This window comes from Colletes latitarsis, chromosome 6, assembly GCF_051014445.1.
Source record: "Colletes latitarsis isolate SP2378_abdomen chromosome 6, iyColLati1, whole genome shotgun sequence".
NCBI lineage: Eukaryota > Metazoa > Arthropoda > Insecta > Hymenoptera > Colletidae > Colletes > Colletes latitarsis.
The window spans coordinates 25,922,427-25,946,761 of record NC_135139.1 but is presented as its reverse complement, the minus strand read 5'-3'; the positions used below and the strand labels follow the sequence as shown (position 1 = coordinate 25,946,761).

At 43.3% G+C, this 24,335-nt stretch overlaps 1 protein-coding gene across 4 annotated transcripts in view; it reads right to left on the bottom strand.

Moving 5' to 3' along the window:
* Positions 1–3,371: 3,371 nt before the first annotated feature.
* The window catches only part of LOC143342968 (uncharacterized), a 155,457-nt gene continuing 134,493 nt past the window's right edge, over positions 3,372–24,335 (bottom strand). For all 4 annotated transcript variants that reach the window (XM_076767339.1, XM_076767340.1, XM_076767342.1 and 1 more), the window contains 4 exons: positions 10,963–13,536; positions 10,178–10,869; positions 5,898–6,424; positions 3,372–5,714 (listed from right to left, as the gene is read on the bottom strand). In XM_076767339.1, coding sequence (XP_076623454.1) covers positions 5,955–6,424; positions 10,178–10,869; positions 10,963–12,395 — 2,595 coding nt within the window. In that variant the 5' untranslated portion in view covers positions 12,396–13,536 and the 3' untranslated portion in view covers positions 3,372–5,714; positions 5,898–5,954. The remainder of the gene's footprint in view (positions 5,715–5,897; positions 6,425–10,177; positions 10,870–10,962; positions 13,537–24,335) is intronic.

Genomic DNA, 24,335 nt, shown 5'->3' with positions numbered 1-24,335 from the left:
CAATTCTAAATTCGCAGCCATTAGCTCGGTGTCACCCACGAAGAATAACTTTTCTATCGTGGGTGACACCGATTACCAGGTCTCACCACGTGGAGGTTGCTGCGAGTGGAGACCCGAAAGGAGATAGATGGAATCCAAGTTCCATCGATCTCCCTTTTACATCCTTAGAAACTAGATTAGCCATGCCAAGTAATTATTTTGTTTAAAAGAGGGACGAAGCTAGATCGTGGGTGACGCGACGCGACGCGATACGACGCGATGCACCATGCAATAGTGCGAGGAACGAGAGACGCGAACCGAATAGCGAGGTCAAAAGGGTCAGCTCGTTGCCTCTTGGCAAGTCCGATCGAAGGGTAAGGGAATCGACGCACCCGACACAGGTTCCCCATTTCCCCCAAGCATCCTGTTGGGAGCCAAATGGACCCAACTCGGGACGTCTGACAGAGAGAGGGATCCTGAGTCGGGGCTACCGTAGACAGGAACAGTCCCTGATCCCCTCTACGGCCGAAATACCCTTTCCCTTGGATCGTCTCGCTAGAGGACGGCAACTGACCCCTCGGACCAGCTAATCGGCCGATCACTTGCTTTCTACATGGAAGCAGAGGTGATCGGAGCAGACGAGAGACGGGGGAAAGAGAAGCTACTTGTTACATAATTACTTGGCAGGACACGCGGCTACACTAAAGACTTAAGTCTAAATACCAAGTAATTATTTTGTTTAAAAAGGGATGAAGCTAAATTGTTGGAGACGCGACGCGACGCGATGCTGAACCGTACAGCAGATCTTCGGATCGAATCAACACTACCCTTGGTAGATTGATTTCTATTTCTAGAAATCGATCTATCATTGGCAGGCGACTAGATCTTTCGGACAAACTGGACGGCCGATCACATGTTTCGTTCCGCGAAACAGTGGTGACCGAAGCAGGAAACGAGAGAACGAGTCGAGAGAAGCTACTTGTTAAATAATTACTTGGTAATATTGGGAGACGCATACAGTAGGGACTTAAAATTAACGTCGAAGCTCAAGTCTAGTCAAGTTGAAGCTAAAATTCGGGCGATAGAAGGAAACAAAGTTCCTTGACTTAGTTGTACCAAGCAATTATGTGGTTAAAAAGAGGGATGAAGCTAAATCGTGGGATACGCGACGCGACGCGACGCGATGCTGAACCGTGCAGCGGATCCGAGGATCGAACCTACTGCCCTTGCTAACTCGATCTCAACAAGAAAACAGAGAACTGCAACCCCGAGTCGAGGTCTCCATTTCTCCAACGCAACCCGCCGGGAGCCCGAAGGACCCGACTTAGGTTGTCTGACAAAAGAGAGAGTACCTGAAACGGGGTCGACTTCCGCTGGAAGGTATGCGTTTCCGCAGAATACGGAAACTCCACACCTTCCAGCGAAGTGCCGTTTTCCCTCAATCAAGCTTACCAAGGGAAGGCGATTAGATCTTTCGGACCAGATACACGGCCGATCACATGTTTCAATCGATGAAACAGCGGTGATCGAAGCTAGGAACGAGGGAACGAGCGAGAGAGAAGCTACTTGATCAATAATTGCTTGGTACAGCGCGCAGATATGATATAAAGAAATCTTCGACGTTAATTTTAAGATTCGCGACGAAGCTTAAGACTAATTTACTTGGAATTAAATGTCCCTCGGCGGATGACTCCCTCGGCGGATGAATCCCTCGGCGGTTGTGGCGTCTTCCCTCGATGTCCTTGGAGTCGATCTATAATAGATCTAATCTGAAACAGAAACTAATACTTGTATTAGTATCATATTAAAGACAATTTAATAAACCCTATCCACTCCATCTGTGATTCGACAAGTGGAGAAGTAATTTGTTGAGCTGATGTATCGATCAAGCTAAGAAATTCTGAAACATTCCTACACAGAATACAGTTATTGTAGACCTACCTAAAGAAATGAACAAAATTTACACGTAATAAGGAAGTGAAAATATTAATAAATTAAACAATGTCAGCCAAAATATATTAAATACACTCAGTCAAAACGACAGAATAATTTCCCAAATAAAGTCAAAATAAAAATTCAGATTAATTGATAGACGACACTGATGAACTTAGCTGACCAGTGAAAATATTCTACGAAATGAGGAATATCTTACCAAGTCAGACTCAACTAATACCCCAAGTAGTGAAATCGACAAAGTAATTTCGCAAACAAAATCGAAATAAAAATTCAGGTTGATCGACAAAGACAGATACGAGTTCAGGAAAGAATTGGAAACGGAAACAGTAAACGATTGAAAGAAATACCCCATAGAGAACCATTTTCTTTCAAAGTCACATATGGTCAAGTTAACGCAACAATTGTCAAAATAACAGAAGAATCAGTCGATAGAATATCTCATTGTATGTCGAAAATGGCGGATACATCCACAGTAACGAAACGAAAACCGATAAATTCAATAAACCCAACTTTGCATCAAACCATAGTCAAAAATGAACGAACAAGCTTCAAATCAGAAAAATAAGAGAGAGAGGGGATATTTAAGCAAACCTGACCGTTGGTCAGCAACTGGTCACTATTGGTCACCGTACGCTCACCACTGGTCAACTGGTCAGCAGTGGTCAGCACTGGTCAGCGCTGGTCAGTAGCGGTCAGCCCTGGTCCCCCTGGTCCCCCTGGTCGCCACTAGTCAGTCTAGGATGATCCCGGGGTACCCACCAAGCCAGGAGTTCCGCCACCCTTGGACCCCCCCCGCGAGACTGAGCCACGTAAGTCACCGCATGAGCCTTTAACGTGATGACGGAGGAGTGGGGAGAGCACAGCGTGTGTCAGCCATCTTTACGCGTCCGATGGACAAATTATTTCGCGAAAAATTATTATTTACGCATACTGATCGGCCCTTTCATTATTCATATACCACATATTGTTAAGAATTGCTCAAACTATTGCGTCGGAATGTTAAACAATGCTGAGTTTTATTTATAATTGTTTAATTCACACCATCGTCGAGTAGGAACACTGTATAGAGTTTATTAGACCTTGTAAAAAACGATGATCTTAGGAACTATAACTAATCGAACACAGAAAATCTGATTTTATGAATAGTAAAAGTCTAGAAATCTATATTTATTCGTAGTTGTTTTTATTTTATCCGATATTAATTCAATACCTGCATTGCACTTTCGGCTAATTTTCGTAAGAACATATCTATTTCAAACGATTCTGTGAATTTTGATTATAAATATAGAAAACTTTGTAACATTTTCACAACAAATGATATAGAGAGAGACTGCTATTGCGTACACGAAACAAAGAAGATTGAACGTATAAGTTTTATTAAATATTACTTTTTATTTACATTATTCCTGACATATTTGCACCTTCTATACAAGATTGCTTGTTTTACATCGCGACGTCGGTCGGTGGGGGACAATCACCTACAAATATGTTCCTTTCTTCCGTTTTTCCTAATTGACGTTAAGAATTAAACAAGGGTCAATGAAACGAACGATCACGGTCGTATCAAACTTCGATTCGGGCAGCGCTGTTCAAATCAATTAATTTCTCTTCGAAGAAAATTAAAAGTTTGCGCTGGACAATCACTGTGCTAAATGCGGGTTCCGACTTGAATGCAATAATAACGCGACGCAGTCGGATGCAAAAAGTTAAAAAATGTCTTTTCTTTTAAGTGTAAAGTAGTCCACGTTGCTGTAAATTAATCGAGCCTCAAATTTACTGCTATTTAAGAGAATAAAAGGATAAACATGTAAGGTGTTTCGCAAAAAAGCTTTTATTTACATTTGTTGTTCCTCTTTCTTTAGCGCTATTAGTTAATCTAAAATTGCAATAAAATCCCACAAAAAAATCGGTCGCATTCAGACTGAACACCTTTCGCTGTGGAATGTTTCACATAATAAATACAACGTTTTTTTTATTTTTTTTTCTTCATCGCATAAATTAAAAACGAGTCTTGCATTTACAACTGAGAACGATGGTACGTGTATACGCTGTACGACTGTGTATGTGTACATTGTGTGACGTGTCACCTTGCGCGCGCACGCTGGCGCGGAACGAGCGTATTTCGTTTTGTACGTGCGAATCCTGGGGTGCGTGCCCGATAGAATCTGCACGAATTCTATCGCAACGATAATGTCTACTCACGATGAGCCCGTATACCTTATTTACAATGTCCATATAAACATATACACTGCGCTTGACCGCTTAAATCTATTACTCGATATACGAAGTTGAGAAGAAGGTAGAAAGTACTGTTTTTTGTACCTTCAGGTTTAGGAACAGGTATGGGGGGTGAAAAGAAGGAGAAGGAGGAAGAGGGAGGGATGGGGGTGGAAACGCGTACAGAAATAGTGCGTAGTACACGCAAGTAAATTAAAAACAAAATAGGAAACGAACTAATGCTGGCCTGTGTGCGAAGTTGTTTAATCCTTCGTGATCTCCGACACGGAGAGGGAACATCGTTACGTGCTTGATCGCTCGGCGTGTTGGATTCGTTGAACAGAAATCGCTGATATCCGTTTCTACAAGCGAACAAGACAGTAGCACGTATTGGCTACATCGACGTAACATAATATATGTATTTAACAGGGAATTCTTAATCCAACCTTAACCACTAAATAAATCTTACAATTGGACTGAGTGATAAATTATTATCGACTGTACAACGCCCGTAGTCTTTTTTATTTTTTAGTCTTCTCCTTTCCGTTTGGCTCCACGCATAGAATCACACATCCTACTCGCTCGATACGTGTTTCGTTGAATCGCAAGAAATATTTTTAGTCGCTCGTTTCGTGTGTCATGTTACGTGTTTATGCATGCGTGAACGCGTGGCGCGTATGTGTGTGTGTGTGTGTTTTGGACCACGTGAATAAGTTTCCACTTTTTTTTCATCTTTTTTATTCATTACAAAATATACTTCCTCCCGTCCATCGCGAGGCGGTATTGCCGTCGCACGGGCGCGGAATCACGAGGAAGGAGACGCGTGTATCGGTCGAACAAGTGATTAATTACACCGCGAGTACCTTTGAATCTGCACAGTGTTTCTGTTTCTGTTTATTTTTTGTTTTGTATTTGGAACAACTCAACGAGAGTGACAAAAAGGACGCCGATTACTCGTTCAAACGCGCGTCCCGTTCGCGTCATTAAATCATTCTGAAGTTCGCCATGCTGGTGAATGATTAGGAAAGTACCGATGACGACGATATAAGCTGACCGAGTCTACGCACCGTGCCATTCACCGAAATCACGTGTTGTACCGATACGTTCCACAGCCGAGTTTTCTTACTACTCGATGAAAGGAAAAACGAAAGAAAGCATTTGTCCCTATAGGCTTCGCGAGATACAACGTTTCGTTAATCACATGAACCTTAATAAGTACCAAGTGCCTAATATAAGGTCAAGATTCGAGATACCCTGAACTACCCACGTAACAGGTAGAAAGAACTCTAACGCGAGTTCGCCGTATACTTTTTTTCACTCGTCTTCCGTCTTCTTATTCGTCGCTTAATCGAGAACGTCAAATAAATATCGATGCCATTTACGGCTAATGGTTCGTCGGCTTGGACGTGGATGCGAAGCAGGAAAATGCGAATGGCAAGTAGGTATTTATACACAAGGACATATCTTACATAGCATAAGATAAAATTAGTTCTTCAAGTTTAGACCGTGGTCGCGACAGCCCTGGAACATCCTATCATTTCGTTGACGATCGTGACGAACATCTGCAAACAAACCAGTAATCGACAATCAGAAACGATCAATTATCACACGTGCGATCGCTACTCTAAATCAGAAGAGATTTTAACGACTTCTGACGACCAAATACCCAGCAAAACCCCCATGAAATCCCAATCTTTTCCCTCCCAACGGTGATTACAATTTCCATTTAGGTCGCGTGGACTCACCGAGTCAACAGGGAACAAATTTCTATCGTCTGATACGCGGGGCCGTACAACTTGACTTTACGTGTTGTTGTACAGCTGATGGTGAGCCTGATGCTGACTCGGATGGGGATGTTGAAGCGAGTGTTGATGCTGAAGCTGATGCTGATGCGGATGCGGATGCTGATGGGGGTGCTGGTGTTGATGCTGGTGCTGATGTTGCAGCGTCGGGTGTCTCGCGTTGAATCTCACGCTCCCGGCCAGCGAGCTTCCTCTCCCATGGGTGCCAACCACGCTCGGCGTGTCCGACAGCTCGTCGTCCTCCGCGCCAAGGCTACGGAACCTGACGAATCCGTCCTCCGCTACCAGCATCGTCGAGCCTGTGGTCGGAGTTTGCTCGTGCAGGCCCTGCACCGGCGTGTGTCTGCCGCGACTTTCGGAGTTCCTCAGAGTTTGGATCCCATTACCGTGCCGGTTTAACGAGCCGCGACCTTCGTGAGGGAAATGGCCCATGGTGCCCGACTTGCGAATGGAATGTCTCTCGAAGGTACCTGCAACAACGACACGATATTTAGCATACCGTAACCCCTTCTTTGTCCACGGAGAAAAGAATTGGCTTTTCTTTCCTTCGTTATTATTTCTCGTACGTGGTTCGCGCGCGCTATAGTATTCGGCCAACTCTGGGAAAAATTTTAATGGAAGATTCTAGAGGCCAAAATAAGACGAAAATCAAGAATACCAATTTGTTGATGGAAGCTTTCTTACAAAGTTATTAACGTTTAAAGTTCCGCCAGTTCTGAATTTTTTTCTCGAAAATGCGCAGGATTTCAGGGTTATGTCTATTCACCAAAAATGATTGTAATTGACCCCCACAGCTAATAATATTTTTTTCAGAACGATTTGAAATATTTTAATTTCGTCGAAAAATTTCACAACTTCCTGAATTTTTTTCTCGAAACTGGGTAGGATTTCAGGGGTATGTATAATGACCTAAAATGATTGTAATTGACCCCCACAGCAAACAATATTTTTTTCAGAACGATTTGAAATATTTTAATTTCGTCGAAAAATTTCACAACTTCCTGAATTTTTTTCTCGAAACTGGGTAGGATTTCAGGGGTATGTATAATAACCTAAAATGATTGTAATTGACCCCCACAGCAAACAATATTTTTTTCAGAACGATTTGAAATATTTTAATTTCGTCGAAAAATTTCACAACTTCTCGAATTTTTTTCTAGAAAGTGGATGAGATTTCGGAGGTATGTGTATTCACCAAAAATTATTGTAATTGACCCCTCCAACTAAAAATAATTTTTTCAGAACGATTTAAAATTTTTTTTTTCATCGAAATATTGAGGTTACCTAATTAGATTTTCGATAAGGAATTTTTTTCTCGAAAGTGCGTAGGATTTCGAGGGTATGTGTAATGACCAAAAATGATTGAAATTGATCCCCACAGCTAACAATATTTTTTTCAGAACGATTTAAAATTTTTTTTTTCATCGAAATATTGAGGTTACCTAATTAGATTTTCGATAATGAATTTTTTTCTCGAAAGTGCGTAGGATTTCGAGGGTATGTGTAATGACCAAAAATGATTGAAATTGACCCCCACAGCTAACAATATTTTTTTCAGAACGATTTGAAATATTTTAATTTCGTCGAAAAATTTCACAACTTCTCGAATTTTTTTCTAGAAAGTGGATGAGATTTCGGAGGTATGTGTATTCACCAAAAATTATTGTAATTCACCCCTCCAACTAAAAATAATTTTTTCAGAACGATTTAAAATTTTTTTTTTTCATCGAAATATTGAGGTTACCTAATTAGATTTTCGATAAGGAATTTTTTTCTCGAAAGTGCGTAGGATTTCGGAGGTATGTGTATTCACCAAAAATTATTGTAATTGACCCCTCCAACTAAAAATAATTTTTTCAGAACGATTTAAAATTTTTTTTTTCATCGAAATATTGAGGTTACTTAATTAGATTTTCGATAAGGAATTTTTTTCTCGAAAGTGCGTAGGATTTCGAGGGTATGTGTAATGACCAAAAATGATTGAAATTGACCCCCACAACTAATAATATTTTTTTCAGAACGATTTAAAACTTTTCAATTTCGTTGAAAGATTTATCTACCTACTCGAACTTTTTTCTCAAAATTGGGTAGAACATCAACAAATAGGCATTCTTGATTTTCGTCTTATTTTGGCCTCTAGAATCCCCTATTAAAATTTTTCCCAGTGGTGGACGAACACCCTGTATCTCGTTTAGGCGAACGTAACCCAGACCTAACTCCGCGTTCCTCCGAGGGATAATTACACGGGATGAGGACGCTGGAGGATAGGGGAATCCACCGAGGACAATGTCGCGACGTGGGAAACTATGAAATACAGTATCGGTGCTCGTATAGTAAATACGGTACAAAATTCTCAGCGAACGTAACACTAGTTTTGGAAAATCTTTTGTTTCGTTATGACGACGTGCATCACAAAGGAGAATGTTAAATAATCATCAGTGTTGGTATCACCGAGACGTGAAAAATTCATGCAAGAGCTTCGACGCACGAAACGCCGAGCTAATCTCGTTTCACTTTTTACTTAGGTAACGTGTAAATAGAGAAAACGCATCTCTTCGAACGATGAGCAGAAAACCTCATTTTAGTTTAAAACATTATAATGCAACCAGCACGTTGGAAGTATATTTCAACGGCAATATTTATAGACTTTACAGTAATTGTGTTCTTCTTTACGTACCTTGTGTTTTCCTAATAAAAGTTTCTTAACTTTAATATAAAGAGTTGTTTTATGTGTTTAACGAGAACCTAAACCAATAAAAACCGAACCGTCGTAAAAACATCTATTACTTTGTTCTGGAAATACCCAGCTACTGGTTGAAAGAAAGAAAAATCGATGTTCTGGTTAGACCAGTGCTTTCCAAAGTGTGGGGACGCAAACTCCCTCTTCCCAGAACGTCACGCGATTCAAGAGGGGGGCACGAATGAAAGTTTTAAGTGTAAAATGATGTGTTATTATTTACTTATCGCTGTATAATAGATCTATGATTTATCTCGAGCGCGAAAATTTTATTTTTCTTTAAGAGAATGGCTTCTAAAAACATTTACGGACCAGCGGGATAAATTATCCTGATGCAATGATACGTCCATTAAGAAAAAAGGTACGTAAGAACCGAGAGTTCTGAACAATTCTCGAGACTCGGCCTCTAGAACAGCACATTGTTCAATGCGACCTAATTTACCATTTTACATTCTGCAAGGTCGCAGACAAGAGTAATATGCTTTGTGAAAATAGTTTAAAGGGGTTCTAAGCTTTTTTTTTAAAGTAGTGCAAAGAGAACATCTCGATGAAAGGTGGTTTTAAAAACTAAAAGACAATTGACCCGAATGAAATAATCATTGTGCCATTCTGCGCCATATTTGTCCCTTTAATGCACACGACACGGTGTCTAGTACAGCACATTGTACTGCGCGACCTAATTTACTGTTTTATATTCTGCAAGGTCGCAGATAAGAGTAATGTGTCAGGAAACATTTTACAGAAGTTCCGAGCTTTCCGAGTGCAATTGTGCAAGCACGGATTCTCTACAAAATGACCTTAAAAAAAAAAAAGTAATCTATGCAGTATCAGTTGCTTCGAAACGTGCACATTTACTTGATTCAGTGTGATTATTTCGCGATTGCAATTATAAATCATTAATCAGATCAATTTTTGGCTATCTCTAAATTAAGACTAAAAGCAATTAAACGCACAAAATTATTTTGTATCGAAACAATAGTGCTCATTCATAATTAAAAGAAACGGAAAAGAAATTTTCAAGAACCCCGAGCGCCTACTCATAATATTAAATGTGTGCTTTTAACAAGGGGACATATCTAAGTACGAAGCTCGCTTTTTAACTGGCATTTGCAGAGTGATAGTGCTTGAAATGCTTCAACTAACGATGGATTCTAAGTACAGGTTGTTATTAGTTTTTGTCGCAAACAGTGGTGGGATCTGGAAGGGTTCAAGGTGGGAGGAAAACTCGTGAAACAAACATAAGTCTCTACGACATAACACGTATGTACACTACTATCCAACAGTTTGGAAGCAGTTATAGTTTTTAGTAAAACATAGTGTCGTAAGTTAGTGTTGTAAGACGTTCGTGGGACCGTCGTTATTGCAAAAAGGGAACCAAACTAAAACAACGAAAGGAACACAAAGCAACAACTATCGCGAACCGCGTACGAGCGCAAACGGTGATTTAGGTCGTAACGCTCGATTGCAGCTCGACGGAGGCCGATACCTGATATGTTCAAATGCTCGGGTAGCGTGTTCAGCGGGAAGCTATCGTCGTAAACCTGTTTCCCCGTTCTCATCGTGTAATTCTGAATCGCCTGGTTGGTGCTGCAGATAGCGGGGTAGAGCACGTCGTCCATATTCTCGGTGGAGGTCGAGCTACCGCAGGGAAACAGAGCGAAACCGGAGTGCACCGGGTGCTGTTGCATCTGCTTCTCCCGTAACGGGTACTGGGACAAGCTGGCTACCCAGGCGAGAAGGCCGCACACTGCAAGCTCCAGCAGCCTAACCGAGAACTGCCAGCCCCACCAGAGCCATGGATAGGACTGAGGCCGTTCCTGAACGTTCCCGAAGATCCCGTACAGCTGGACGAATCCCATCAGGATGAAGAACAACGCCGTGGCGATGCTGGTGGTGATGGCGGTGCTCAACGCCATCGTGGTAGGATCCGCGCCGACTATGTGATTAGCACCTGCCGCCTTGTTGGTGGCCAAGTGGATCTGCGAGCGCACCACTCGGTACACGTACATGTAGCTCAGGCCCAGGGTGACGCAAACGATGATGTAGATGCACTGGCAGATCAGCGGCAGTATCTTCGCCTCGTCCTGGTAGCCGAGCACGTGCGTGGACACGTGCAACGAGACGCAGAGGACCGCGTGCACCGTCGAAGACATCACCAGCGTGGCCGGCGAGAGGAACCTGTTGGGGTATCAACGATACGATGAGAATATGTTTCAAAGGTAGACACGGTTGGACAGCTTATTTTAAAAAAGGCATATAATTCCAACGAACCTGTTGTTTAGAGCCGGCGCTTCCGAGCACCGTGCGAGGTACAGCACCAGAGTAGCGAACGCCGTGGACAGCAACGGGGCTGGCAGGTACATCAGTACCCGCGACAGAGGTTCCGGCAGCGAGTGGCCGAGATTATAAGCGTCGTAGAAGAGATGAAAGCACCTTAGGGTACAGACGGTGGTGAGCAGCAGGTGAATCGCCAGGAAGTACGACTGCGTCAATAGATTCGTTGCCTCGTTGAAACGGACGATCTTGTAGATCGAGTATAGAGCCATAAGCGTGAACATGATCGCCGCTACGTAGACGTGGAGGGAGCAGGCGATCCGCCAGGTGGATTCGAGGGAGTGCGTGTCGACCTGCGGCACGACGCGATCGTCGTCGGGCCCGTTGGGCCTCTTCTTCGGCGGCGGTGCCGGTGGCTGGGGTTGCGGATACGGCAGCCTCTCCGTGTCAACGATCTCGATGTTCTCAGTCTTGTAGCCGTTCTCGTTGCGCAGCCCGTGGTAGCCGTCGTCGTCGTGCCGCCTCGTGTTGGGCAGATTGAAGATCGTCGGCTGCGTGACGGACTTGGAGGAGTCCAGCTGGCTGGAGGGTCGCGCGGTGGTGGTGGAGAGCGTGGTCATCTTCTCGGTGGTGGGCGCCACGGGCGCGTTCTGCGGCGGGGTTTTCGTGGGCAGCGGTTTCAAAAGTATCTCGGGGATATCCTGTTTGCGTCCGTTGCTGCCCGACAGTATCCTCGAGATGCTTGGGTAGTGCAGAGTGGGCACGAACTCGTTGGTGTTGTTTCGCCTGTCCAGCTCGCTGGACTCCACCGCGTTCTGTTCCTTGCTGGGCGTGTTCAGCGGCTTGTTCCTGGAATGAGAGTGTCTCTCCGGGAGCTGAGACGGTCCCTGAAGGTCCGGGGGCCTGATGGGTATCCGTTCGTGGGCGGGCGTGCCGCTAGGTGGCGGCACCGGTCTCTTGAGGCCCGAATGAGCGTCGGAGTTTGTGCCCCTCAAGGTCGGCTTGTTCGCGAACGGATGAAGATACTCGGGCGGCAACGGCGGCGTGAACAGGGCGCGGGAGGGAGGGGCGTAGGAGGGCAACTCGCGAAAGGCGGGCGACACGGTCGCCCGTGGAACGGGATACCTCGCGGGGGGCATCGACGGGCTCGTCGCCATTGTCGTGGTGGTGGTGGTCAACGACGAGGGCACCGTCGACAGGGTCGTGCTGGCCGAGACTTGGGCATCGTAGGCGGGCACGCTGCGTTTCGTCGTCGCCGAGTTGTGCGCCACCTTGATGAATATCGCCGCCAGGTTCTTCTCGAGCGCGGTGTTGTCCAGGTTGAAGATCGGGCTGTTGGGTCCGCCGTCGCCGCTCGCGGTGCACACGTGCGAGCAGGACAGTGCCAGCAGCAGTAGCGTCGACAGGAGAAGACGCATCGTCGGGGTCATGACGAGGCTCGCCGGTGGAACCTGAACCACGAAGGACAGCCGGTAAGTTCAGCCGGGCATCGGTTCATTCCATAACCGCGGACAACGACGACGAAATGGTGCTCGACGTAAGGACACTTGTGGAGGACGCGCGGCGCGTTATCTACCTCGAAGGGATCTCTGGTTTCCTGGCCTGAGCGCGTCCTTCAGCCTGGAGCGGTGTCACGGGTGTTCCGGGACGAATATTACATTACTAAACGAGCGCGCGGGGGCGGGGGCAACAGTCTACGTTCGCCGTGGATCCCCGTTGCGGGCCGGTCGCGCTTATCATCGGCATCTGTTGCATTTCCCTTTGGGTTTGCGCGACCGGGTGTATCACTGGCCTGATCTTTGGGGACGGTTCCTCCTCGTGGTCGATTTACTTCTGCAGCTGCTGGAACGTTCCCGAATACCGCTCGCGAAATCACGGCTCCGGTGTCCTTTCACCGGCCGCGTCTACATTTTCGCGGTACCTTTGAGGTGAACTTTCCGAACGATTTGCGGACGAACATCGAAGGGTGAAAGGGTCCTCTTTTCTGCGGCGCGGATCGCGGTGCACACACACACGGGTCGCCGTTGCTTCCGACACCCCCCCGTGGCGCCTGATTTTCTCTAGTCGGTTGCCTCCGCGAGAGAAATACGGAGGGTGCTAGAGAGAGAGTACTATTACCGCCTCGCCTCGTGTACTTCCATTATATCATCGGGATTCGATAAGCCTCGGATTATTTTCGCCGCGGTAACGGCGTTACTGTTTCCCTCGGTCCTGTACAGGAGACTCGATTTAAAACCTATCTACTTTCACGGACGATAAAACAACGTCGTCGCTGTGCTTCTTGCCGGCCAGCCTTAATCCGATGTCATCATTGCTCGAAGCCATCCCAGATTCGCGGGAGCCTCGGGCGAAACCTGAATTCCTGAGGGTACATTTAATGCCTCGAATCAGTCCGTGCAGTTCCTTCTGGATGGGACGCTCTCGTGGTTACCGCGTCCATTCATTTCCTCGGGACGCGTGCACGTGTGTGTTCCGAATGCGTGTGTCTCTGTGTGTGTGCGCCGCGGTACGCTGCTGCTGCTGATGCTGGTTCTTCCCCCTTCACGCCCAGCGCCGCGATGCTGCGAACACCTGTGAAAAATGTTCCTTGTTAATTCCTTCGTTGCGTCCCGGACGGTGATTGGTCGTTGAATCGCGTTACGAGAAACGTTAGAGGAAAATTGTACGTATGGAAACGATTGGAATTTATTAAATTTATTCCCACTCTCCCCCTCCCCCAATTGGAAGGGGATAGAAATGTTCAACTTACGAATCACGTTCGAGGTTCATTTTGCGAATCACGACTGGCGTAGACTGGCGAAACGATATACCTATACGAAGAATTATCCACAGAATATTTTCGTCATAAATTGTTTCATTTTTCCCCCCAAATGCCTCGATAGCGTTTGAATATTTATATTGCAGGGGATTTTACGAGTGGCACTTAGTTTGAAAACAGCTATCGTTTAATTCAATTGCATTCGATCCGGCCCGAATGGCGATCTATGTTGTTTTTCCACGTTCGTGGCGCAGCGTTATAATCTGGAACGATAATATTTCTAACTGTAATAAAATCCGTCATCGGGCGTGATTAATGCACGCCGTGGCAACAAATTGTTCTAATACCCGTCAAGGACACGCGTTTTGCGATACATTATACACACGCTAAACCGTGATGCTCGTTTTCAACCGCGAAAGGATTAACACGAAAATATGGCGCCATCTGTGCCGGAAGTTTTACACGGTAACCTCTAAAATTAAGGTTAACGACGTTCGGCGATTTTAATTTAAGGAAACAAAATGGAACGAAGGTATTTTATCTTTAGGACAGATCGGAGTTAAGAAGTGAATTTCAGTTGGAAAATATAGATGTAACGTGATTATTAATTTTAGTCACGGAACGCTGGTGTACGAATAAACGGGTCATAGAGCAGAGAAATTAAAGATAGCTGGCGTTGTTCTCGATGGGTGCGCGGGAAAATGTAGGTCCCGCTGAAATACCACTTCCACGGAGTATAGAGGACAAAGATAAGACACGTAACGCCAATACGAAGTAAGAAGCAAAGTCGGCGTAGCTCCACTTACAATTAGAAGAGGCCGCCCCAGTCGCTGCCGCGATAGCTTCGGTAACCCGATATTTAAAAACGTAATTTCACGACAACAATCGATCGTGAATAGAGCCATACCGGTCGGCGGTATTAAATTTCGAGTATCGAAGTTACATGGAAGCCATTCGAACGCAGACGACTCGGCGCTACAGGGGGAAGCGTGCGTGTAACAGGAAATTGCTCGACCGGCTAAAAGGGATGAGTCAGTTTCGATGATGATTGGTAGAGGACCGTCGATCTCCAATTATATCAAGTCACGTCGTTTCCACGCAACGGATTTAACACCAGATGTGATTTTCATTTCCTCGAATGACTGAGAGGCCGCGTTTCCAATAACCGCGATATTACCACTCGCGAGTAAAATCACGGGGACACGCAAAACAGTGCATGATGCGGGTTTTAAGCTCGTAATCGATGATTAACGCACCGCATGGATTACGCCAGATAACGTGTAAGCACGGGAAATCACTATCGCGATAAACAATGGGCCCAGAGGACTTTGTCGACAAGGATATTCATTCGTATCCACAGAGTTAGGCAAATTTTACTTACAAATAACGGAATCGAAATTTTAGACTCGTTCGTAAATTCGGCTAGTTTACGAATAAATTTAACGTTCATTGTTGGAAAGGAGAATTTCTTCTTTTTGTATTTTGGAAAAATTCACTTCTTTTTTATATTGCTACGTGATAAATATAAGAACATTTACAATGGTCAAAGTTTGAAAAAGAAGTTGTCGACGCTGGTGCGTAATTACGCCCTTCGTAAACTACACGAGTGTTTACTGCGTTACAAAGGCGTTTGGTACGCGTATTATTTTGGTTCGATACACATTCTTCAGACGCATCGCACCATCTCGACACACCATCATCATTTACACCGACCGTTTGATGCGAATCAAGTACTTGGGTACGCGTATCAAACGCTCGGTGTAAACTAGCTCGTGATTGAACTAGTTTAATCCTGTCAGCCGGAACGAGTGTAAGGTAAACGAAACGTAATGGAACCAATTCTGATACGTTATTACGTTTATCTAAATACAATCGTAAGTAGAAACAGGGTGTTCGGCCACCCCTTGGGAAAAATTTTAATGGGAGATTCTAGAGGCCAAAATAAGACGAAAATCAAGAATATCTATTTCTTGATTGAGGCTCCCTTAAAAAGTTATTAAAAAATTAAATAACTTCAAATCATTCTGAAAAAATTGTGTTTGGTAGCGGGGGTCAATCATAAGCATTTTTGGTGAATAGACATACCCCCGAAATCCTACCCAGTTTCGAGAAAAAAATTCGAATAGATAGACAAATTATTCGACGAAATTGAAAAGTTTCAAATCGTTCTAAAAAAATTACTTTTAGTTGATGGGGACAATTACAATCATTTTTGGTCATTACACATACCCCCAAAATCCTACCCAGTTTCGAGAAAAAAATTCGAGTAGGTAGACAAATTTTTCGACGAAATTGAAAAGTTTCAAATCGTTCTAAAAAAATTATTTTTAGTTGATGGGGTCAATTACAATCATTTTTGGTCATTACACATACCCCCGAAATCCTACCCAGTTTCGAGAAAAAAATTCGAGTAGGTAGACAAATTTTTCAACGAAATTGAAAAATTTCAAATCGTTCAGAAAAAATTATTTTCGGTTGCGAGGGTCCATTGCAAGTATTTTTGGTGAATAGACATACCCCCAAAATCCTACCCACTTTCGAGAAAAAAATTCGAATAGGTAGACAAATTTTTCGACGAAATTGAAAAATTTCAAATCGTTCAGAAAAAATTATTTTCGGTTGCGAGGGTCCATTGCAAGTATTTTTGGTGAATAGACATACCCCCGAAATCCTACCCAGTTTCGAGAAAAAAATTCGAATAGATAGACAAATGTTTCGACGAAATCGAAAAGTTTCAAATCGTTCAGAAAAAATTATTTTCGGTTGCGAGGGTCCATTGCAAGTATTTTTGGTGAATAGACATACCCCCGAAATCCTACCCAGTTTCGAGAAAAAAATTCGAATAGATAGACAAATTATTCGACGAAATTGAAAAGTTTCAAATCGTTCTAAAAAAATTACTTTTAGTTGATGGGGACAATTACAATCATTTTTGGTCATTACACATACCCCCGAAATCCTACCCAGTTTCGAGAAAAAAATTCGAATAGATAGACAAATTTTTCGACGAAATTGAAAAATTTCAAATCGTTCAGAAAAAATTATTTTCGGTTGCGAGGGTCCATTGCAAGTATTTTTGGTGAATAGACATACCCCCGAAATCCTACCCAGTTTCGAGAAAAAAATTCGAATAGATAGACAAATTTTTCGACGAAATTGAAAAGTTTCAAATCGTTCTAAAAAAATTACTTTTAGTTGATGGGGTCAATTACAATCATTTTTGGTCATTACACATACCCCCGAAATCCTACCCACTTTCGAGAAAAAAATTCGAGTATGTAAACAAATTTTTCGACGAAATTGAAAAGTTTCAAATCGTTCTAAAAAAATTATTTTTAGTTGATGGGGACAATTGCAATCATTTTTGGTCATTACACATACCCCTGAAATCCTACCCAGTTTCGAGAAAAAAATTCGAGAAGGTAGACAAATTTTTCGACGAAATTGAAAAGTTTCAAATCGTTCTAAAAAAATTATTTTTAGTTGATGGGGTCAATTACAATCATTTTTGGTCATTACACATACCCCCGAAATCCTACCCAGTTTCGAGAAAAAAATTCGAATAGATAGACAAATTTTTCGACGAAATTGAAAAATTTCAAATCGTTCTAAAAAAATTATTTTCGGTTACGAGGGTGGATTGCAAGTATTTTTGTTGAATAGACATACTCCCGAAATCCTGCGCATTTTCGAGAAAAAAATATCAGTACGAATGGAACTTTAAACGTTAATAACTTTTTAACGAGGCCTCCATCAACAAATTGGTATTCTTGATTTTCGTCTTATATTGGCCTCTAGAAAAATTTTCCCAGGGGTGGCCGAACACCCTGTATACTTTAGAAACCATTAAAGCTAACCTAACACGTTCGCAATCTCCTAACCTCTAACAGAGGATTAAAGGGGCAATCTGGTTTGGATGTTTGAAAAATCGATTTCTCCTTTTCTCATTTTCTTAAAGTATATGTTTTTGAAAACATTTTTGAATTCGTAAAATTGGGATTGGGTTTTGAATAAATCAGCTAGCTTATCTCTGCTGAAAGATAAAATTCTTAAATGATTCACGAAGCTTTTCAAAACAAGTCACGCCACGGAATCGAACTGTCTGCAGGGACGCTAAAATACTGACTTATCTGCCTGTCAGCCGTGACGGCAGATAAAAATAGAAATACGGGTAACTCTCGTGTTTCGTGGAAACAAACCTCGACCGCTGTCAACAAATGGCCGTTCTACGAACTACACGAACTCTGCACTTCTACGTTCTCCAGAGTTCATGAAGGTCCTGGCCAGCGTTGCCACTTTTCAGCCATCCGAACAATCGAAAAGAATATTTTGTATTCTCGCAACGCCGGATATTTGTGAACATTATATTTTCAGAGTATAAAAAGTTCAGAGCTTAACGATAATAAATTATAGGTTATGGATCAGATTAATTTTAAGCATCGGATCTATTCTATCGTCACCTGTTGATTAAAAAGTTCCGTTCAGAATGTAAAATGGCTATTTTGGTTGAAATACTTTCGCACGATTCGCGTTTAATGTTCGTCATCCGAGCGTATATAAAAATTCTCATAAATTCGAGGTATAAATTGAACAGCATAAATGTTACTTAGCATCGTAATAATTCTGTTAAAAACTGGACACAAAGAGCAACAAATTCTAATAAATAGCGCGCGCCGCGATCGTTAAAGCTTGGTCATTCGGGCGCGTTTGCAATGCTAACAGAAATTTATGTCGAATTTCTATGACCCACGGCCAGAGAAGCGATTTGTTTCCCTTAATAGCGTAAACAAAAAATTAAAATGACGTATAATAGTAGCATCGACCGTAATCAATTTTTATTAAGCAATTTATAAATTCTATCGAATAGTCGAAATTTTCGATACACGCACCCCATTCGTATACGATTACTATTTTAACGATCCTACGTGACGTATTCTCGCAATTTATGTCTTTGATCTATATAAATGCGTTCGTTCGCGCGATCGGGTGTGAAAGCCCACGATAAATATTTGCAGGAATAACGAATTTCAACATATCCGTCCAAAAATGAAGCACGCTTCTACGTTCGAATTATTCGTACGATATACATGTTGATCCGATTTCGTGATCGGATTGGTCCTTCGAAACATCGATACGGAGCTTTTCGTAAAAAAAAAGTAGAAATTCACAACAGCTTAAAAAAATATTTTATTTAGAACAATACGATAAATACAGTTACACGAAAGGGTCGAGAATGCATGGAACTTTTACAATAGGTTATGTTCGAACAATCGTAGTTGCCATATTTCATTTTTTTTTGCGTTCCAACAGTTTCTTTTCTTAAATCGAACCATTTGTAACAATTCAACAGAAGATACATCGACGAAGTTACCAACGTGACAGATATTCCAAAATTTCGAAGTCCTGAAGTAAGATACTGGGCTCGAGGATACTCGGATATCGGAATTCGATGTAATTTTGTGCCGTGCAACACAGCTTGGCGCAAGCCAATGGTTCTCAAACTGCACACCGTGAACTTCCAGAAAAAAAATTACTTTTTCCCGATTGAAAATCGGTGAGAACGAAATAAAATTATACAGGGTGTTCGGCCACACATGGAAAAAATTTTAATGGGGGATTCTAGAGGCCAAAATAAGACGAAAATCAAGAATATCAATTTCTTGACTGAGGCTTTGTTAAAAAGTTATTAACAATTAAATTCAAATATTTTAAATCGTTTTGGAAAAATTATTTTTAGTTGGAGGGGTCAATTACGATCATTTTTGGTGAAGAGACATAACCCCGAAATCCTACTCACTTTTGAGAAAAAAAATTAGATAGGTAGACAAATTTTTCGACAAAATTGAAAAGTTTCAAATCGTTCTGAAAAAATTATTTTCAGTTGCGAGGTTCAATTACAATAATTTTTAGTCATTAAACATACCCTCGAAATCCTTCCCACTTTCTAGAAAAAAATTCGAGAAGGTGTGAAATTTTTCGACAAAATTAAAATATTTCAAATCGTTCTGAAAAAAATATTGTTAGCTGTGGGGGTCAATTACAATCATTTTTGGTGAATAGACATACCCCTGAAATCCTGCGCATTTTCGAGAAAAAAATTCAGAACGGGTGAAACTTTAAACGAAACCTCAATCAACAAATTAGTATTCTTGATTTTCGTCTAATTTGGCCTCTAGAATCCCCCATTAAAATTTTTCCCAGGAGTGGTCGAACACCCTGTTTACAAAAACATATTGTACCGTAGAATAAGAAAAATGTTAATAAAAACGAGGTTCGTTTAACCTAAGTGTTCGAAAGGAAAATAGTAAGCTTCGTAGCAGCCAACGCGTTGAAAACAACAAAAATTTTATTTTATTTTAGGAGAAGGGCTGTACAAAATTCTCAGAATTTTGAGAAACACTGTTGTAAGGGTTCGAACGGACGAATAGCATTGCTGTGGCGCTACGTTTCAATCACGAGCACACGTGACTCGCGCGGGACGGAAAACTGTAACACTTCCTTACTTTGTAGAGGAGCCCCCGACGTCAGTTCCGGTGTAACATGAAATTCGTTAAACTTTTACAATTACTTTACCGCGTCCGTTCGAGTTCAAAGTAAATTTCGAATTCACCGTGCACACAAGCTAGTCCGCGGAAGCGTGTAAAATTTAATTAAAATTTACTGCTGCCGCAGATAAAGTTAAACGATTTTATTCAAACAGAGTGTCTCGCGCCGTAACGCGAAAATAAAAATGGACACTCTATACAATTCGAATCATATAATCGAGTATTGCAACGCTTCGCAGGGAACACCAACTGTCCCGGTGAATTTGTTAATTCGACAATCTCGAGTTGGATTCGTACATTAGAGTTCGTACGCTTAAATATTTGCAGTGGATTAAAAACAGAGTCTTTCTCATTTGTTCTACTTTTAACGCGTAATTCAGTAATTCGCGATAGAATCTAAAAAAAAATGTCCCTAGTTAATCGTATATGAGACGACGATGAGCGCCTCGCGAAGCGAAACACGGTTTATCGGTCGTGATTTACCGGCTATATACCTAGTTAGTTTAGTTTGGTAAACACACGTAGTGTTCGTTAGTTCGCGCAATCTGCGTCCCGCTCGCCCTTCGCGGAGCTATCTCTGTCCCGCTTTGTCACGGTGTGGGGTGTCGGTCCGTTTGCATCGCGTGACCCAAGCTGTTGGGGCGCTGCAACACGCGGGGATAGTCCCGCCGGCGAAAACCTTCGAGTAAATTAGAGACGGAGAGAAGAGGAGGAGATCTAGACGCGTTTAATTTTAAGTAGATACAGATAATAATTTGCGATTAATAGCGGACGATCCGCCACGGTTCGAGACCGTGCAATGGGAATCATTTCAGCCACGCTTCTTGCCCGGGAGGAAAGTGGTTCGTGGAAGTTAAACGCCCCGAGAGAACACTCATCGGCTAAACTGTTCTTCGGGAATGAAAGGAAACAAGCTGGAACAACCTAGTCGTTTATGACGATAGGCGTCGCCCTGCCGAGAGTGGGCTGCTTCTTACGTTCGCCGAGCAGGGGGCGCGAGAAGGTTTTGCGTATTCATGAAATTCGAACGAGGCGAGTCGAGAGAGGACACGCGTCGGCTACGGATGGATATATCGATTTAAATTGATACGGGGAACTGTACTGCTCCTGGCGCAACGATGAAACGTTGAATATATCATACGCGTGTAAATATTCGTACGAATGTTTTGTTCCCGCTTCGCAGGGATCGCGGCCGCGATCAAATAAAGGAAAAACCGCCGGCAACCGACGCGTAACGAACCGCGTAATTCGTGTAACCGAATACGAGAAGCTTTTACACTCGGCGCACCGGCGGCTGTTTAGTGTACCGAGCATGTTCACGGATAAAAACGCCCGACGAGAACCACATCCTGGAAGAGCCACGGAAGACGCGCGGAATTCACGCGATACAAAAACCGTATTTACTCTTTGTCACGAATACATTAACTCCTTATCTTCAAGACTTAATTCGCGATCGTGTGCTCGCACGCCTTGCCCAGGCACTGAATTTACGACGCGACGAAACAAACGTTAATTCGATTACCATAAATAGCTGTACAATTTTTATCGCGTATTCATTCGGGGCACGATCCCCCCCTCTCGTTACGGTCCTGTTGCAAGTCACGTGGGTTTTGTTTACTCGGCTAAAAATAAGCATGTAAGGTACATATGTAATCGCAGAGAAACGAGAGAAGATCGATAAATCTTTCTCGATGGAACCGCAATTCCTCATAGGAGACTAATTTCAGCTCGTATGAAAAACTATCTCGACGGACGGTCCGCGCGACAAAAAAAGAATGACTGGGGGAAAAAAACGGGCGCATGCGAGGCAGCAGATGCACGGGGAAGACGGATTCCCGTTAAAAACAGCCGATATGGTCGAAAATAATGGCTCGGAAGGAACGCGTTTTGGCACGCCCGTGCGGCTAGATATCCTGGAATGGATTTAAGCCAGGGAGAATGATATCTCTTAAACAAATTTTATACCAGCGTTATCTCTAGCCGTGTGTTCGGCGCAAGGTCTACGGGACACCGGGCCTTTTTGTCGATGTATTCCCCGTGTCGCCCGAGCACGGGTCAGTAATGTGGTTACTTGCAATTATCCCTATAACCGCAACCAAGCTTCTTCGCCAGATGGCGCTTTTTGCACGACGATCGCACGCCTCCCAATAAACGTTGGAATTTATCAGCCAATTGCAATCCTAGTTTAGTCAGAATTGTTTAAGGCTTATACAGGGTGTTCAGCCAGATTCTAGAAGCCAAAATAAGACGAAAATCAAGAATACTAATTTGTTGATGGAGACAGTTAAAAAGTTATTAACGTTTAAAGTTCCGACCGTACTGAATTTTTTACTCGAAAATGGGTAGGATTTCAGGGGAACACCCTGTATACCTTGGCTACAGTTCGTCCAGATCCCGATTCGTGCACATCGACAGAGATCTGTCTAGTGACTTTAACGCGACAAGGCTGGCAGCGCGCGAGGAGGGCGCGGACGACATTCGAAACTCAACACGGAAAGTTAACCGCATTCGACCATGTGCACACGTCCGCCCATATTACATATTACACTCTACACTGATATACGATACCGAAGATGTACAAATTGCTTGTATCTATTTTGAAGGAGATCGTCGTGTTATCTAAGCTGCACCGTACTGTAATCCCATACAGAGAGTTGAATATCATTCTCTTGATATCAGTTCTAACACGGTGGCGATTAAAGTGTAACCTCATCTGAAACAACGTCGACGGAATAGAAAATACTTCAGAGAGTCTTTCGAGTCATTTGACTGGAACTTTCCTTACTTGTAGATCCAGTCAAGGTGAAACACTTCGATGATCCCTGATACAACAGAGAGGGAAAGCGAATAAATATTCCTCAATTTCGTTTTCGGTAAGGGTCACGAAGGTGCGAGCGAAAAAAGCCGGTATAATAAGTTGTTGCTCGCGAGTCTCGAGCCTCTGTGCACACGGCATTCTGAGCTGCACGTGCTGCAGACCTCGACACAGGCCAGCTGGCTGCGTCGGGCCGAGCGGACGGGCCAGTTTCTCGTGTCACGCGAGGAATTCAGCTTCGCAGCGCGAGCGACCGATGCGCCGCTGGGATTAGCAACGTTCACTTTCACGTGCAATTATCTGCCTTTACGAGCTTGTCTCCCGGGAAGCATTATCGCGCGAGGAAGCGAGTCCTCCGCCCGTCCTTCCTACGGAGGGCAACAAAGACGGAACACGGCCACGTACGCGAGCGAGAAACTTTCCAATTCTACTTTGTTAGTCGTAACAGGTTGTTCTCTCGTGATATCGAAGCGTTTACACGCGATCACTGCTTTATGCCGACACGACACGAACCGCCTTGGGAATTTCGTTTGACGGAGTGGAAGCGCGAAGCGTATCAATGTGCACGGCACGATTGTTTCGGGGTGAATGGTATTGGGTCGTTGCAGACGGATTCTTGGGAATTTGTACGGTACCTTTTCGTCCCTTTTACAGCCAGACGATTACACGTTTCGAATTATAAAGAATCGCTTGGATTTTCGTGCCTTTGCATTGGTTCCCATTATCGCACTGTAGAGTATATTAGTAATAGTTTTGACAAACTACCCAGTTAAACAAACGTACGAAACGCGATCGTCTCAAGCAGCCAGGCGTAGCAAGTCGTAAAGGATTTTGTTTCCAGAGGCAAAACCACGCGCGGCACACAGAGGCCCCTAAAAACTTGCACCAATTAGCCTACAAAGTTCCTCCCCACCGACGTCCGCCATATTGGCCGGACTTCTCTCGCGTAGATTACCATCTATTTAGAAGTCGAAACAACTTTCCGTGAAAGAAGCGGCGTCTGACGAGCCGGGGAAGTTATGTTCTTTGAATCGGGGATTAAAAAAGTTGTCATTCGCCCCCACGGGGACCGCATAGATGCTGATATACGGGGTGGCAAAGAAATCTGGTACGAGGTAATATTTTACGCGCGATAATGTTAATTATAGACCGAGAAATCACCGAGAAACGTTTGATCAAACAGTTTCGGAATACGGGGTATTATTGACACAAAATTATCCGTTTGCTCGTCGACCGTACGTAGTTCCCGATG